The sequence below is a fragment of the Zonotrichia leucophrys genome, chromosome 9 (genome assembly GCF_028769735.1).
Source record: "Zonotrichia leucophrys gambelii isolate GWCS_2022_RI chromosome 9, RI_Zleu_2.0, whole genome shotgun sequence".
NCBI classification, from domain to species: Eukaryota; Metazoa; Chordata; class Aves; order Passeriformes; family Passerellidae; genus Zonotrichia; species Zonotrichia leucophrys.
Window position 1 is genome coordinate 15,137,406 of NC_088179.1, and position 18,816 is coordinate 15,156,221.

The 18,816-nt window shown below is 41.7% G+C and overlaps 1 protein-coding gene across 11 annotated transcripts in view; it reads right to left on the reverse strand.

The window, feature by feature from the left end:
* The window catches only part of LPP (LIM domain containing preferred translocation partner in lipoma), a 318,754-nt gene that overhangs the window by 60,619 nt on the left and 239,319 nt on the right, over positions 1-18,816 (reverse strand). For all 11 annotated transcript variants that reach the window (XM_064721315.1, XM_064721322.1, XM_064721313.1 and 8 more), the window contains one exon: positions 9,703-9,826. In XM_064721315.1, the coding sequence (XP_064577385.1) occupies positions 9,703-9,826 (124 nt within the window). The remainder of the gene's footprint in view (positions 1-9,702; positions 9,827-18,816) is intronic.

The window sequence follows — 18,816 nt, forward strand, 5'->3', positions numbered from 1 at the left end:
TCACAGTTCAGGCAGGGGACATCTCAACTGCAGGTTTCACAAATCAAAACAGGTTTACTCTTGGCTGCTTGTAGCATCCCAAACGTCTGCCAGGGCTGGCTTCTTGTGATCTCCCTGCCAGTTTGAGATGACAGTCTCCTGACCCTAGAGCAGCAGTTGTGACCTTGGGTTGTAGCCAGAGACATGAAAACATGTGTTCATGACATGACATGATGAACAGCAAGGTGCATTTGGAAGCATGAAAACAGTGCAGCTTACTAAAACCAGCAGGAAAGTTTGGCTACTTTTGATTCTTTTAATCCTCCCCTACCTCTTTGCACCACTGAGAATCACTCTGTATTGATTATGCTGACACTGACAGCAGAGTTGGAATTTTTTTTTTCACATCTCAGATGAGAAAGTGGGTTATGATTCATCTCACTGAATCTGAGTCAAAGCAATTCCTTATAAAAAAACCAAACAGTTTTGATGCATTTCCATCAGAAGAGAAGAGGCTGGAGAACACTCAGCAAATGAGACAGTCCTGTTTAATTCTTCTTTTTAACACATTTCACTCTCAGATAAAATCTGTCCTTTTGCCCCACTGGAAATAACTCATTTTGAGTTAATGACACTAAAATACCCCCAAAAGCTACTAGCAAAAGAGAAACCACCCTATCAAAAAAAGACAGCACGAGACAAATGCCATGAGAAGAAATAGCAAATGCCACACTGTGCCCCACTTCCGTGGAACAGTGATTGCTAGAGTGGAAAGTAACAGATTACTATGGTGAATTATCAATTTTCCTAATAGCCTTAAACTACCTAAATGCCGAAGTGTGCTAACATTAGTGGGTACATTACATTAACAGCAGTTAAAATGATCAAGCGTGATCCTGGAGCACATTTTCCCCCCTTTCTTGTTTTCATAGCCTTGTTACTAACCCTGGAAAATAGGGTTTCTGCTCAGCATGCTGGGAAGAGCCTTCAGACTGGCTGTGATTTCTTATCAGACAAGGCTCACAAGTCCATTTTGGTTGATTTTCACATAAAATAAAGAGTGTGGCACAGTTTTGGGTAAGGCATGGAATTTGAAGGAATTCTAGGCTCAATTCTCACTTCACTACTGGATCTCAGCATGACTCTGGGTGAGTCATCTTAACTCTTCCAGTCAGCCCCTCGCTTGTAAATTAGGGACAGTAATTTCCTGGCCCTTGACATCTTTTCAGTTTCAGAACTCTGAGGGATGAACCCTGTTCCTACTCCATGTTTGATTTGCATATATTACAGTGTGACCATAGCCTTGGATGCCACTGCAGCACAATGAGCCATAGTGGAACATGGGAGCAAACTGCAAATTTAGTCCACAGAGCTTCAAAGAACAGATGAGCTGTTCAGTTTTAAAAAGCAAAGAAAGGGCTCCTTTCTGTCAGGTCATGTAGACAACTAACTTGAAACAAAGAAATTAAACTGTTTTCATGTTACTGGGACAAAGATTTATCCAAGAGTGCATTGCTGAAAGGGTTTCTAACTCCAGCTCCAAAACTGAATGCCTATGCCTCATTTGACAACTTAGCTACAAGTCATGACAAAAGAATGTCATGAGGCTTTAAACACTCCAAAGCCCTATCTGAAGTGAAAATTATTCCTATCATATTACAGTCCAGAAAAACATTCTCACTCATTCATAAACACACACATACACACATCCCCTCTCAAAATACCTGTGAGAATTTAGAGTTTATGATATCCCAGATGGAGGAAACTCCTGGTATCACTCATCTCCATAAAACAGGAGAACCAACCTCCTCCATCCTGTATGTCCTAGACTAACAGTCCATCTTCTGCTTCCGGCCTCACCAAGGAGATCCCCAACGAGGGGTCCTGCAGGTGCCACAATTTTAATCAGGTGATGACATCCCCAGAGAGAACCCCCAGAGACCAGCCAGTTTATTTCATGTGGAGCAGGAAACAGCCAACAGGTAAGTCCTGCTTTTGCTTAATGATCTGAGCCAGCTACAGACTAATGAACTGCAGCTGAAGACTTGATGGCTCACTATCAAATTTTCAGCCCTTTCAGTCCACAGAGACTTTACTTGACTTTGTAAGTTTATAATCAATAAGCTGGATTGTCTTTGAATTGTCAAATTAAGGTAGAAATATTTGGTTTATTTCAATGTAGGACTGTTAAATTGGGGGGGTTGGCTAATAGCCTCATCATTGTTCAAAGGTTTTTCTGAAAGATGAGCTTTCCTATCCATCTGTATAGGTCCTAGCACACCAAGGGCCCTCTCACAATGAAAGAAGTATCCACCACTCTGTGATTTTTTTTTTTTTTTCATGGCTATGTTAATTTTTAAACATGCTGAAGAATCATGTAGAATACAGCTGTACTTTAGAAAGACACATCTCTGAATTTCATTATCACATTTCATTCTTCTCAGAAGACAGCAGGAAATTATCAGTTTTTATTTACTAACTTTCAGGACAAACCTAATTTCATTCATGGCCTGAAACCCAACTCTCTTTCACAGCATACAGGTGATCAGGGGAATCCCTTTGATTCAGTGCTACTCCAGAATTCTGAACTTATTCTCCATTAAATAACCTCTGCATCAAAAATCAGTTCTGTTTCAAAGTAAGAATATGTCTATGTTGACTGTCAGGAATTCAAGCTAAACTAGGGAATTAAAAACAGAAAAAGTCATGCTGCTTGCTACCTGTTCCAGCTGGGATTTTATGACCTACAGTAACAAAGGGTAATTGTGGTTTTAATGCAAGATTTAGATCCCATCTGTGAAGCAGTGGTGATCTCTAAAGAGACTGTGCTTCAGAAACACTCATGATGCAAAGTCTTGACCACTCTTGTGTGGATAAAAAGAGGAAAACAGAAGGTAAGTCTCTTGTCTTCTGGCTCATGTGGGTACCAGGTGCTCAGGTACCCACATGAGCCAGAAGACAAGAGGTCTCTGATTCCTGACTGCTACATCTGCTGGATCTTCATTTAGAAGATGTGCATTCAAGCCTTTATAAGGCTAATATACCTGGCATAAAAATATCTAGGTGCTTAGCTTCATAAAGCATGTTTCCCAGAATTAACACAGAGTAAGATGTGGATAGGATCAACATCAGGAAGAATCAAACTTTTGCATCCATTTCCAGTCTTTCAAATGCTTGAGAAGCAACTTTGACCAGCTCACAGCCTCTTGCCTTGCTCAAGGCTGGAGGTAAGTGTATGTAGACGTGGTATATTTTGCTCTTCAACCACTCACTGGCTTACTCTTTTTCTCTTTTTACTTTGCAGTTGTGGGCTAAAATTCACCATCTAGGTTGCATTGAGACTACCTTTATAAATTTGCTCTACCTCGCTGTGCAAGGATGCCAGCAGGCAGAGGACTCCCTGAGAAGAAGTTAGACGAGGGTGGCAAGTATTGACAGAAGTGAGACTGAAGAAACAGGCTCTGAAAGCCATTCACCAAGATAATTAAAGCCCCTGGGGAGCAGAGGGAGGGTGGCTCCCTTTGCGGCAGGCCACAGCAGGGCCGCTGGATGCTGATGGTGCTGCACTGTGACCTCCCTGAGCAGAGGTTGCTCCCAGGCTTTGTAGCCTGTGTGCAAACGCTGGAATATGGCTTGAACATAAAAAAAATTACTTGAATGACAATGGAGAAAAGGGTCCCCATTATATGTGTGTTCTTCCTGCTTTTGTGAGCAGTTACATAACAGAAAATGACTGTCAGCTCATCAGTTGTTGAAAGTCTAACCTACTATTTTCTGACCCAGATGTTGTTCAAATGAGGACAGACACCATCTTGCAGCAGAACCCCTGCCTTTAGACAAAAGACACATGGCAAAATTACAGTGTAATTATGCTCTTGTAATAATAATATGCTTCTTTTAATGATAACCTTTTCAGAACAGATCTAAGAGTACGGGCAAGATATGACAACTTTCAGTTTCTTTTTCTGGTAAAACTTCAGATGAAACCAAGTGGCTACTTCTGCCTTTTAGAGGCTGCTGATATCCCTGAACAAGACTGAAATGCAACACGGACCATGTTCAATTTAGAGCCTCTAGAACTGTACAGTGCTCAGAGCCATGCCAAAGGAAACAAAGACAGCATGAACCAAAGGAAGTCATACCTGGACCATCCAGTGTGTCTCCTCAGCTGAACCTCCTACAACTCCACCACACTCGCTCCCATACCTGACTTGGACTGCTACCTCCTAACTCATGTCCTGGTCCTCAAGAAGTGAAATTAGGGAACACATTCAACACTGTCTGGATACCAGGTCTCTGGTCCTATTGAAGGAATTTTAGCTTATGAATGGAAACCAAATAGAGATGCAAGGCCAGTGATGGGAAAGGTTGGCAGAGCCTTGGCAGATTCAATACTGGCGTCACTTATCATTCTTTAATTTTAACTGTAAAATGTAAAATGACATCTCAAAGAACCATTGGAGATGAAGGCTTCTCCATGGGGATGCACATATGACTACTGCTGCTAATCACCTCCAGAAATTCAGTGAAAAAGGAAAAAATTAAGTTTGAAAAGTAAAACAATCAGCCACAGGTCAAGATGTCAAGATGAGAAGCAGAAAAGACAGTCAAGCCTCCTGTTCCTTGGCCTTGTTCTTCAACCCAATTCTGTACCATCTCTCCCATTGTCAAAGCCAGGGTACACAGAAAATGCACATAAAAAACCTGTATCTCCTGAATTATCAGCTCAAACTTAAATCATGATTCCTTTACTGCACAAACTGAATATTTCCCACAGGGTGATTTTGGCATCTCTCTTCTCCCCATGCATCCCTACAGCATGCTGGAACTACAAAAGGAGACTGCTACATTATCCAGTACATGAAACTGGTGGTTCCTTTGGTAGCTCTGAGCATTTATGGTAAAATACCAGTGAGAGTTTCTTCCCACCAGTCAGGCAAACTGCTGTGGGGAGTGACTCAGCTGGGACACAGTCCAGAAGGCAACAGGAGATGAGGGGCCCCAATGGCACTTTTCCAGTCTTAATCAGCACTGTCTGCATGGTGATAGAGACTGATAAGCTGCCAGAAGTAATTTCTTGCTATAAAACTTGAAACAGTGGTCCAGAACAGTTGTGATCTGTGTGTGCATGTATTTGGTTGGGTTTTTAAAATGCAGAATCAAGGGCTGTAATTTCCCATGGCGGCCAACAAACAATTTTGATAGTTTCATTTTAATCTCCTATAAGTATCCATTTCTCCTCCTTCAACCTTACCCAATTTCCACTCCACTAGGTATTATTTTTTCCAAACAAATCAGACATGCTTGTCTATAATAGCACATTTATCAACAGGGAGGGCTGTGATAGAGAGAAACTATCCCTACTGCACAGAGCATAAGACATTTGGGAATCCTTTCTAATAAAAAGGGATTTGATTAAAGACAGCCAACTACCACAGATCAGCAACTTAATCATCAGTAAAGAAGGAAGAGCAGCTTAGACTCAAAAGACTTTAATTTGCTGATCTGCCAAGGACTTCCCAGGAGTAGTCACTCCACAAGTTACTCCAGAATCTGCAAGGGGGTTGGAGGGGACATACACCAAGGATTAGGGTGCTTAGACCTATTATAGTAGTTTGGTCTTAATAAAAGTTAGGCAGAATACCCAACATGCAGGTTTAACTTCTAAAAATTCACAAGAATTTAAAAAAAATTCTTATGCCTAGTGATATTTCCATACTTAAGCATTGCCTTGCCAATGGCAACTAGAGGATTTCCCAGCAACTGGTTGTGCTGCTGTGGTAAGCCCTGGAAAGACAAAGCTGCCAGCTGTGATCTGGCTGCTTCCAAGCATCTCCAGCATGCTGCTCCTGGCTCCCACCACACTCCCAGGCGGACAGTGTGATCCATGCCCTGCTGCCAGCTGTGAGTGCTTGGGTGGGCAACCCCTGCCTAGAACTGTTCCCCCAACTCAGAAAACACTTTCAGTGGTTTCCACCTGGGAAGCTGCAGAGAGGTGCAGTAAGCACAGACTGGATGGAAGTGCTGGCTGCCCAGCTCCTCAGCTCAGCTCACTGGGTCTGCCAGAATTTCCAGAGCAAAGAGACAACTTGAGTGACTACTACTCTTCTTCCTTCCCAAGGAACCTTCACCCTGCCCACTTCTGGGCATATTCTGCTGACTACAGAACCAAGATGGCTTGATTGAAAACCAGAGATACTGTGAATGAACTTGCAGAAGGAAGTTGGTTACACAGAAGATCCCAGAGTGTGGGCAGATCAAGTAAAATGACCTTTCTCTAGCCTGACAGTTCAAATGTAATTATTTCAACAAATTATTTTCATGACTTAATATAACGCCTTGCAGCTTTCTAGCAAGGTTAATTAGATTCTTCAATTCAAAACCTATCTGCTCTTAACCAACTTTTAATATGCTGAAATCCAGTTTTCTAAATTCAAACTAATAAAAGTGATTAGCTGACAGCTATCTGGTATGCTACAATTACCATGGCATTTAGACCTCAGGCATAAGATATTTAATGCAAATCAGAGTCAATGTCTCTGCCCATTTGTCCTTTTTCGGATTACTTGATCAATGTGCCATATGAATCCTGTACAGTCCACATTACCATGCTAAACAACTAAAGAACAAGGGCAGAGATATTGGTTGAGACAGTTAACCAAAGTTGAAAGACTCTTTTTCCCTCCCACACTTAATTTGTTCTTTCCACATGAGCATGAAGTTACTGAAGGCACTGGCTGACAGCTCAAGTGGAGATGAGCATTTAGTTCTGACATAGCCAGAATTAGTACAAAACTCCCGGCCTGCACTGCCATATCAGAGAGCTTCATCCACTGTGACTCCAGAGACCCAGGGAGGAGCCTGGGTTGGAGCAAAGCTAGGAAGATGAGGGCAGCCTACCTCTTTCACTGATGCCTTAAGTTTTAGCTTGCATATTTTTTCGATTCTGTGCTGCCCTAGTGTGTGACTCTGAACTTTATATTAAGTGTTAGCAAGTTCCCTTCACAGTTTACAGACAAAAAAATTCTTTCCCAGCCTGAGAACCAAGGACGCTGCTGTCAAGAAGTATAAACAACAGTGAATTGAGGAGAGCAGTCTGGGAGGATGGGACTTCATAACCTGAAGCTTTAATTGGACAAATGACCTCAATACGTAAATTAACCAAAACTTATAGAAGTGTGAAAACTTGTGACTGGTCATCCATCTTGCATCCATCTTGGGTCCATCCTGGGCAGAGCCACAGCCAGGCTCTGGTACTGCCCAAGGTGTATCCTTTGAAGGCCTTTTAATAAACACCTACTTTATTCCTTTAACTCTGTCTAGCCTCTGTTCCAGGTCAGCCTCTTCAGGCATCAACTGTATCTAAGCATATGAAGCAGTGCCCCAGCATTCTGTGTTTTGTTAGACAGAAAGGCTCCTAGAAGGCTGTATGGGGCACAGCATGCACAGGGAGCTGAGGAGATGTCCAGCCCAAGACATAGTTCTTTGGCACATCAGGAATGCCAAGGCTGGACATCACCTCACCTGAAGAGATGAACTTCAGTGGCACACAGTGCAATCAGATCAATCAGGGGCAGCTGGTAATTACACATGACCTGCCCAGAGTAGGACTAAGGTTGCTTGATTTCTCCACCATGCATCATGCATGATTATTCCACCTCTGATTATGCTACTGTTTATATGAATAACACTGGCAAAACTTTACAGTGCTCTGAAGCCTCCTTTCCATTTTCTCATCTCCCGCTGAATTAAGAGCTAATGGCATGGCATTGGTCTGACATTGGTCTGATCTGATAGCCAAATTGATGACCTGAGAGACTTTATGTTCCCACTCTTTCAGCTATGCATCCCTTTTGGATGAAGAAACTTTGATGTACCACCCTCTTGAACAGAGCAGAGCAATCTTAGTCATACAATATTAGTCTGCAAAATCTGAGCTTCGCAGCTTCATAAATACAAGTGGTAAACAAAACTAAAACTTCACTTCAGGAAGCAATTTTCGAGCTGTGAGGAAAATTAATCACTAGAACAGCTTATCAGGGTAGGTGGTTGACTCACCATTGCTTGAAGTTTTTAAGATAAGATTAGATCTTTTTTTTTTTTAAGTCATGATTCAATCATGTTCCTGGGAGAAACTGAGAGGAGGACATTAGGCAGTATAATGGCAAGGTTCTTTCTGACCTTGAGCCAGCGAATCTTCTTTGTTTATCTGCCTGCTTTCTTGGGCAAAAAGGAAAACGTAATGGGCTTTGGTCCATCAACCAACTCCTGCCACACAGTTCTGCTTTAAGAAAATTGCTGTAATCAGATCTCATGCTTCAGGGCTTCAGCCACTTGCCTGAAGAGGGCAGGAAAAACGTTTCCCTCTCTTTCCTGCCCAGCTAACGGCTAAATACATGTTATGTTTATTTGGTTGTAGTTTCATGTTTAAAACATCAGAGAGTAAACCCAAATGGCTATGGACAAAGTCAAAGGCAGAAACACAGAAAATGCTCCCTGGCTATTTTCTATTCAGTTCGCCATTCCTGCTCACACCTCAGATCTGTGATAATCATCACTTCTGATGACTATCAGTGTTTACAGAGAAGACATTTTGGTTATTAGGGTGCAGCCACAGAAGGTGGAAGGTACTGATAGAGAATTGGGACGGATACTAACCCCACCTACAAGGGCAATATTTGTTTGATGAGAACATCTTAATCTTCTCATATTATCAGATCTTTTGCCACTGCAAGATCCTTGCTTGTTAGTGAAACTGTGGTCCCACCCACTCTCTGATTAAACCAGATCACGAAAATTTCTTTAAGCCAGAAATGTGTTGGTCCAACCAAACTCTATAGCAAATAGATCTGGGGGCAATCTAAATGAATTTTTAAGAAATGTTGAAATAAAGGAATATAAAGAACACAAAATGAATGGCCTGCCCCAGTCTTTAACTGTACAAACTACAGCAGTTTGTTTCATAATAACATTACTGCCCAAGCCTGTAAGAAACAAAGCACACAGGCAGATCCATTGATCTCACCAAAATCAAGTGGCCAAGACTCTTTGATTTCAATGCAGAGTTCAGAGGTCTTACCACCTATGCTTCATGTAAAGGCAAGATATAATTCTACACCTATAGGTGCCTAAGATAATTATACTCTATAACACTTAAGAAGGAAATTAGATGCATATCTTTTTCCAGGTAAGGAAGATGACACCATTATGAACCAATCAGTCCAGATTTGTCTTACTTGTATTTGTTGGACCCAATTCTGGGTCCCCATGTATAACCAACCTGATTGACTCAAAATGGATTTCCTTTCAATCTGTGCCAGCATACAGAAAATGAAAATCCATGCCTTGGAAGCAGAACACATTTACACTGCCAGATTTTTTTGCAGCTGCAATGAGAAGGGATGGGGCAGGCAGGCACGAAAGCGACCGCACCTGAATTCAGACTGGTAGCCTGGAAGCTGGGGACAGATGGTGTGAAAATGAACCAGACACTGAAAAATTCAACTTTATATCCAGTAAGACTATAAACATACAGTGAGTGAGCATGAGATTTATGCTGAAATTACAGAGGAATTCCTATGGATGATTACACTTCCAGCCCAAGCATGGAAAGCACATCTATCAAAACAAGTGTCACTACATTACCAGAGCAGTTGTCAGACCTCCCATTACTGAACCCAGTAAATACAGAAGAGGACCACGAACACTTGTGACATGGCTCACCAAAGTACTCATCAGACGGAGGATTCTCCATGTCATACAGCATTTTCTTGGTCAGATGTTCCAGCTCATCCTCAGGCCTGAAGGCAGGAGTGCTTGATGTAGGTCCAGAGCTTGGATACCCACTCTGAAAAAAAAACCAAAAAGAACAGCCTGTGATGTGGCATAAAAGCATTCACACAGTAAGGGGCTATATTGGCTGCTCAGTGTTGAACTTCATTCTTCATTTAGTGTTGAATTTTTTTAAGACACAAGGGATTCAAGCAAGTAAACACCTTACTTAATGTAATGAAAATGGACTCTGAAGACCATCCAGTGAAGTACTATATATCCTCCTAGAAAGGGAAATATCCTGCGCCCCATAACTATATATCTACTGGGTAGCACATAATAATAAAAAAGAAGATTATTACAAGAATAACTTGATACAAATGTTCTTCAAAACTGAAAAAGGCTTTGGAAGCATTTAAGTTCAGACTTGGTAAAAGTTCCCATCACTTAACAACACAACATAAATGATAATTCTCCCATGGTAGAGTATATGGACAAAGACAGATAATCCCAAGCCACTAGTTAAGTTATCTTCTTGTTTGTTTTGACACAAATCCTGCTGTTAATTTGGTGAGATCAGGAGCTGGTCCACAGATTTTTAGTACTAGAGATACAAAGGTTTTAATATGTGTGTAGAACCCAAGATCTCTTGGCCTTCATAAGCTAACAGCCGCATACAGTATTTGCAGCCTAAGAGAGTATTCTCCCTGGAAAACACCAAAAGTATGGCATATTTTGAGAAGCACAGAAATAGTCTTGTGCCTCGAAGTTTCTTAGAAGAAGCTAAGTTTGGTATCCATAAGGAGGAACTCAGTCATCTCAGGATTAAAAAATGCTGACACCAGCTCTCCTTGTGCACACTGCTTTCTTGAAAGACTTGCATATGAAAACTAATTTATTTATAAAACACATAATTTCAGTAAAGCAAGTGATTTTATTGATTAATTGCTGCCTACATCAAGGAATGGACCTTTGATATGAAACAAGGAAACATTTTTCCATGCTCCATAACTACTTAGATGGCAAGAAAACGTAAAATCACTGGAGAAACAATACATTGACCACTTCTAGGGACTACATCTGACATGATGAATCTTTATTGAGCCAGTGATGTTCAACAGAGAACAGCAGCTTTAAAGCACTGCTCTTCAAGAGAATTAACTATATACTTCCAAGCATTTTTCTTTCAGGCAAGAAGGAGATTTCAAATGAGATATCAATCTATGCAGAGAAGGTCTCAGAACGGCACTTTGTGATAATGCTTCAATCACCCACTTCCAAAACCCAAACAGCTGCATGTTCCTGACCTCATCATATTTCCTTTTCTAGGGTCCATGCTAGGCTGCACCATCACGCTCCTCACTTGCTGGCCTCAGCAGGAGGCTGTGCTCCCTGGAAGGGCTGGATTTGCTGTGCACACATACTCAATGCAGCAGCTGCATCCACTGCCTGCCCAAAACCCACTCTGCAGCAGAGTAGCAGCAGTTCACGAGGGAGAGGGCTGGAATGGTCCCCTAGGGAAAAAAGTGTACCTCGAATAAGCCCCAGGCTGGATGAATTTCCCTGAAGGGTTGTGCAAGGTCTGTTTGCCACACATTCAGCCTCCCTGACTGAGAACATAGATTGGACCTAACATACATTCAGATTTTCCCACACATGTTTTCTTTTTCCCTGCTTATGAATTTTTTTTCTGAACAACATTTAAGGATTTTGTGCATTTCTCCAGGAATTCTAGTTGCCTAGCAGTTGTCTTGAGCATCTGGAAATGCTGAACATCCACATACAGAGCAGTAAATTTTTTGTACAAATGCAACCATGCTGATGTGTTTGGGTTACCACAACTTACTTTTGCACATGGGGAGGCAAGCAGTACGGTGATCTGCATTTGCCCTCTAAGCCAGGTAAGTGTCATCTCTGTGGGATACATAATTTCGGTGTGGATAAGGCCATTCACATGACTAGAAGTTCTAGAAGCAGGTATTTGACCCAGAACACCCAGATTCCCTTGGCCAGAGCTTTGTGGCTTTTTTAGAAGGGCTAGTCTACAACAACTTTATCAGAAATAATATATAGTGTAATCCTAAAAAAAGTTTATTAGTAAGTCAATTAAAATTGTCAAATGTAAGACATTTAATCTTGGAACAACCTGTTTTTTTCCCTTTGCTCTCTTGTTCCTAAGAGCCGATCACGAATCTTTCCTGAACATATATTTTAACACAGCAAGTGCAGCCAAGGATTTATTAGCTTGAGAAATCAATCCAAGCTTCTTAAGGTTCTATTCTAGGTATTGTACCTATTTCAGTTTCCATGCAGAAAAGAATGACCTCTGCTATTCCATCAACAGAGACTCCTTTCCTAGACTTTGCATGGAGAAGACAGCAGGGTCTGAAGCTGATGATGGCCCCCATCCCTGTATTTCCCATTAGTCATCACCAACCTCTTCTGCTGGGCTCTGTCCACACATCATTTGAAACACTGCCTTTACCCTTGGGCCCTGTAATAGATATGGACAAAAACAGAAGGCACAAGCCACAGTCTGTTCACAGAAAAGGGCAGTGAGATACATGGAGCTGAAGCGATTTGCTCAGTATCACACATGGGCTCTAAGGCAAAGACAAATCCTGCATCCTGGCTGCTGGGAGCCCTGTACTTTCCAGCCTCACTCACTGGGGCTCTACCTGGTGTTGCAGACCTACACTGAACACTCTGCAACCTAAAGGCACTGCACCTGCAGGCCAGCACAGCCAGGCTTTGGCAGGAGGTGGGTGAAGCCTCTCCCTCATTTCCATGCTGGCTTCCCATAACTCCCAACTGGGGAGCCCTCCACAACTAATTCATGAGGGCTTGGATTAGGCCCTTTAAAATTAAAGACCAAAATCTGCAGATTTTCAGTTTTGTCTGACTCTCTCTGGTTTTGGAGGCCACACTGCCTCATACATACAATAAATAGGCTGCTCTCCTATTTTATCTACATTGCACTTTTCCAAACCAGGCAGATTTCCTATCCAGTACCCAATGTCAGCAGAAATAACAAATACCAACCACAATGTTACGAGACACTTGGACTAATTTTTACTAAAATGCTATGCCTTTTTGACCAGCCTTTAAGGAGTGCTAGGCACATCTTTTTCCTCCTCCCACAGCACATGCTGACTACGTGCCTCCAGGAAAATGCATTTCATGAATATGAACATGCTGTTTGCTGGGACACGCACACACACAAGCATAGAGAGGAAAGTGTATCCTTAGTCCAATATAAAATACTTGTTTCAGCAAAACAGTTTCCTTCCTCCTCCTTTGTTAGGTCAGGGTAAAAATACTCTGGCTTGCCTTACAAAAAAGAGTTGTGGTGTTGTTGTTTATATTAAACTTCCTCTTTTTTCTCCTGATCTGTACAATAATCAAGGCTGTCTAGAAATTCAATTTGCTGTCTGATCTACCAGTTAACTAACTTCATGCATTCTCTTTTCCCCATGCACATACCTCAGTGCACACAAATATCCACATCCTTAGCTAGACACAGCTCAAAGAAAGGGACTGCATTGACTTGCAGATGCAAAGCACCACTCTGTCTGGCTAACCACAGAAGCATCAGGGATGATAAACTGATCCACGAAAATGGAAAAGAGCCCAGTAAAAAGCTGGCAGGAGAAACTATGCTTTGGAAGCACAGGCACCTGTGCTACTGAGATCAAACACCAAGCAACTTCAGGGAAGAGAAGACTGCAGGAGCAAGTTCAGGAAGAAAAGAGGATTGCATAGCATGTGCAGATGCAAAAGCATTCCTAAACAAACACTGTCCTGCATACTTAGTTGGGATGTTAAGGAAAACACCAGCACTTCCAGGGTTAAGCCCTGTAGAAGAAAGTATCTTCATGCTACAAAGGAAGTGAGCTAATTGCTTGTGCCACTATCAAAATGCTGCACCAACATCTGGCTCATCTTCCTTATTAAAGTTCAGTTCCTGAAAAGCCAGGTCAAAAGAAGCAGTCGTGTGGAATCACTGCATAATTATTTTGGTACACAAAGCTGATACTTGCTTCAGTGCTTCCCTGGTACATGTTTTCTACTCCAGACCTGTCTCAGATGTAAGGGCTGCCCAGAAAAGGGAGCTCTGCAGTCAGTGTGGTGCATTTGCCAACAAGAACCTTCCCCATCCCCACATAAATATTTACCCATATGGGTAAAAACTGCAGTGCAGAATCTGCAAAGCCATCTGAAGATGATGCTGTGATGAATGCACCATCATTCAGAATACACTGTATGTGGTCATTTTTCTTGTCCATTTGCAAACATTGTAGAAGAAGCTTCTTCTCCCTGGGAGAAAATAACTTCAATTACGTGTTCCCAGTTACAGAAATGTGGAAATTATCTTCTTTTCAGAAGGTAGAATTAGCTGAATTTGGAATTGAAAAGCAGCCAGAAACATCTTTCACCGATAGCTACTTTCTCTTCACTTTTTTCCTCCTGTTTCAACTGCATGAAGTTAGTCCTTTCATTTCACTCACCAAAACTAATAGTCAGTTAAATAGTATTGCAGCATAATTTTTTGTTCAATGGTTTGACAAAGACCACATTTTTAAAGAATTTATTGACTACCCAAAGCCATCACAAACTTTCAGAGCAAGAAATCCAGCATAGTGTCACATCTCTCATGAGTTGTGCTCCCAAGGAAGGATCAAGACTGCCTATAGCTGTAATTCAGTTTATAATTAAGGCCAACTCTTACAGAGGAGGTGCATTAGGAAAAAATATTTTAATTCTTGATTTATTTTCCCAGTGAAAGGTTACAGCTGCCAGAGTACATAAAGATTCCTGAAAAGAGGATTCTGCCTGGAATCCTTGCAGCATGCACATTCCTGGGTTTATTCCTGGTCAGAGGATAACTCATCAAGATCCTCTGAAGAAACTGCCCTGCATGAGGAAATATCCACTGACAGCCAGTGCCCTCCAGCCCACACCAGCAGACCAAAATTTCAAGTGTTGGGCTGCCAGGAGAGAGAGCTCTTCTGGGCCATACCAGAGTGGAACAAGCCACTGGTTCCCTGGCTGCCTACCTGCCCTGCCCCTCACAGCAAACCAGCAATCCAGAACGTGCAGTTCTGCCAGCAGAGCCCTCATTTGTTTAACACTGCCTGGCTTTGAAATAGGACAGTTTTGTAACTGCTTCAAAGCTCTAGAGGATATTTTTCTTTATTTTTAAACTTCATTATTGCAACTGTATCCTCACTTAACTATCCATGCACATTGCCTGTCCTAATCCTGCTAAGCTCTTAGTTTCAGTGATCTCTTGTGGCATTAAGCTACACAGAATTTGAGTAATAATAACAATAAAAGTATTTTCCTCTGCTTTAGCTCCACAGCCAGCAATTTTGCACAATTGTCTTTTTTTTTTTTTTTTTTTTTAACACTGTGAAACTGGGATGCAGACAGGTAGAAGGGGAGGTATCTTGTTGATAATTTTAAAAGACAGTAGAGCCAGAATGCAAAATCATGATAGAATTGAGACATTTCCTGGACTTTTGAAAATCAGGCTGCTCATACAGATGTCTATTTTGACTCACCAGAGCAGAGCTTTTAGCTTACAGTCACGAACCCAAAATCTTGGTCTTTGTGTACTGATACTGAATTGAACAGGCTCACCATACATGCACCCTAATTTCACTGTAAAATGGGTTCAGCAATACTTCTGTCTTAATTAATCAGTGCTGTGAAGCTGTTCAAGCTTCTACGACATTAGTGACTATACAGAGACAGAGCCTTTTATTAAACATCAAGCATGGTAACAAAAGAACATCACTGTTTTGTCCTTGGATTGTTTTATGCTATTATATGTAAACAGACTAAGTAGTTTTTCTTGCTACTCTTCATATTCTCACTGATGTTTTGAATCTGGAAGGGCTGGTTATTTTTTCTAGGTATTATAAAAACTGGATACTCTGTAAACACCACCATTTGCTTCTGGCTTCTGCACTGAGCATGACTGTGTTAAATGACACCTTCCACTGCTATTCTGGTGAGTCCTTGCTTCTGCTGGACACTATGGACTGTTTATATATTCAGAGCTAACAGCAGATGTGCAAGATTTTTATGGAGCAACATTGACCATTTCTCATTATGAAATACAAAGCAGTGGCTGGTTCTCCAAGTAATAAATATTTTACATGTTATCTCAGGAAACAGCAGATTTAAGCTATATTTCACATATAAAATACTACATTTTAATGTCCCATTGGTGCTTAAATGTATATACAGAAACAAATGCAGCAGTGCCTGATCTTGCCTGGGGCCTCTTGGCCCTATCATTACACAAATATGCTTTACTTGTCAAGACTTATCTCATATGAAAAGGGGAGCAGGCTGTTTTGTTTTGTGTTTTTCCATTAACCCCACTTATTTTGGTAATAGACATTTTAGGCATTAAAAAAAAAAAAAAGCCAAGAACTCAAGGAACAGCTGGATGGTACTACTGAGAGTGAGAATGAGGCACCATTATTATACCCATATACAAATAAAGAGACTGTACCATTCTATCCCTATGGTTTTGGCTGGAAGAGCTCAGTCTGCTCCATAAAATTGTATCAGGAGGTCCTATGCTTACTCATCTCTCTGTTTCAAGATCAAAGGCTTTATTCTGCTCCAAGCTGCTTGCCTTGCCACATCTCTCTGGGCTCAGAGTCAAGCATTCCCTTACTCCCATGGATCATCACCAGCAGTAAAGACTCTACAGGCTGCCTCTCAACACCCCTCCTCTTCCCATCATAATACTGGGGGCTTCCAGGATGGCCTTCAAAGCACTAATTAATTAAGCATTATATTTACTACTATCAACAGGTCAAAATCTGTACTTCAGAGTAGGAGCCATAAACTTCCATATGAGACAACAATCCCCAGCTGTGCTTTGATCCCAAGCTGCACAGCACACTGCTGTACAAGAGTTTGAATTCACTTCTTGACATTTTGGCTATAGGTCCTGGGGTGCACAGAGCATACAGGACTCCTTGCTTGGGCAGGTGATGAGCCCCAAGACCTGTACAGGGCTCCCTTGTGCCAGTCCAAGGTGGCACTACTGAAAGATATCAAGCTGTGGGGAGCTCCAGTGGCAGTGATTGGCACTCCAAGGGCTCACCATCAACCAAGCCATATTCCCATCTAAAAGCACAAGCACAGAGGCAAACCCAATAAAAATGGAAATGCTTCAATATTCACTGATGAAAAGAGATGTGTAAGCTGACACAGTACTCAACTCACTCAGATGATTCACTGCCACAATGAAATGACTGAAAGAAGCACCTTCCCTCCAAAGTGTATCCTTCTAGCACCACCTTCCCTCCAAAGCCTACCCTTCCAGCACCACCTTCCTTCCAAAGCCTACCCTTCCAGAAGCACCTTCCCTCCAAAGTCTACCCTTCCAGCACCACCTTCCCTCCAAAGCCTACCCTTCCAGCACCACCTTCCTTCCAAAGCCTACCCTTCCAGAAGCACCTTCCCTCCAAAGCCTACCCTTCCAGAAGCACCCTTAAAATCTAAGGAAATAACTCAGTTTTGACCTTTTTTAAAGTTTTTCACTTGCACAACCTTTCAGAAAGGCAGAGCTGAACAATTTCCACACACACTGAGGGGTGACACAGTGTGATGGGCTCACAGACACGGCTGGCATGGCACCCACAGTGCCCCAGGAGCTCCCCAGCACTGTCTGACCACCAGTCACCCCCAGAGCTGGGGCTGGACCCGGTGCTCAGTACCAGCACCACCTGCCCTGCGGTTCAGCTTTGGCACCCAGTGAAAAAACAAGCGGCCCCAGCTGCGGGGCCTTAGCAGGTAACAAAAACAGAAGTGCCATGGCATCACTTGTTTCAAAAGAAAAATAAATCTCACCATTTTAATGGTACTAATTTTGCATGTGAAACTTGCATTCATACTGTATTAACAGTTTAAATATAGCTTTCTTGCCAGAAGCCTGAATAGGCTAGAAAAGATACTTAAAATATGCAAATTGTGTTTCTGTTTTAATACACAAAGAAACCTAAAATCATATCACTTTCCATCACCAAGACAGGTTTTAATATAAGGTTTTTTCATGTGAAAACTGTAACAGCAAACAAATGGTTAACCAAGTGTGTTTAACCCACTATCTGTAGTCTCACTTTTAGTCAACTGTGACATGGGCCATTACACTTCCCAGGACACCAATGACTTAAATGAAGACTACATATTTTGCTTAACACTTTAAAAGATTATATATATAAATTACAGTAAAAAAAAAAGGCTTCTCAGACTGGAGCAGGTGCTTGGTTCAACATCCATAGCATTGGAGGATAGGATTCCTGAGCTTTATCCTCAGCAATATTCTTAACCAGTCTGATCCTGCACACTGCTGTTATAAATGGTGTTCATAACACTTGGCTGTCTCAAGAGAGTTTGAGAGGCTCAATGAACTCTTCATTACAAAATGCTTTGAGATCCTTGAATGAAAGATGCTGAATGAGTACAAATCATGACTATTAATAATTACCTTTACTAGCCAAGACTGTGCCTCCTTTCACTCACATATGTCTAGATTTTGTCTTTTAAGATTATAACATCTTCAAAACAAACACTGGTCTCCCAACATGTCCTCAGTGGTCTTGTATAAATAAAAGTGATAAGAATAATAGTTGAGGAAACAATAATGGGGCAAAAGCAAATTACATTCCTTCTGGACTCACAAGCTTCTTCCCTATTTCACAACTGGGAGACTTCTACATTTTACTCATGCTCCAATCCCAGAATCACCTGTCATCTTTTCCTAATGTGTAGCTGCTTTCATTCTAAAAGCTTTCCTGTTTTACCTTTAACTTTGCACAGGCTATGTTTCTTGAGGAGGTTACTGGAGGGTGCCAACCCCTTTTAACAAAATGGGCACAAGTTCCTTTGGAAAGAAGATAGGGAGCTCCAAACATGTCAGAGAGCGTAAGCACTGAGTACGACTCTTCATTTCACTTTCAGTCTGTCAGAGAAAAGGAGTCAGAAATTTAAGAGACATCTGGATTCTGTTCAGGCCATCTTATTGTGCTCACCTCTCAG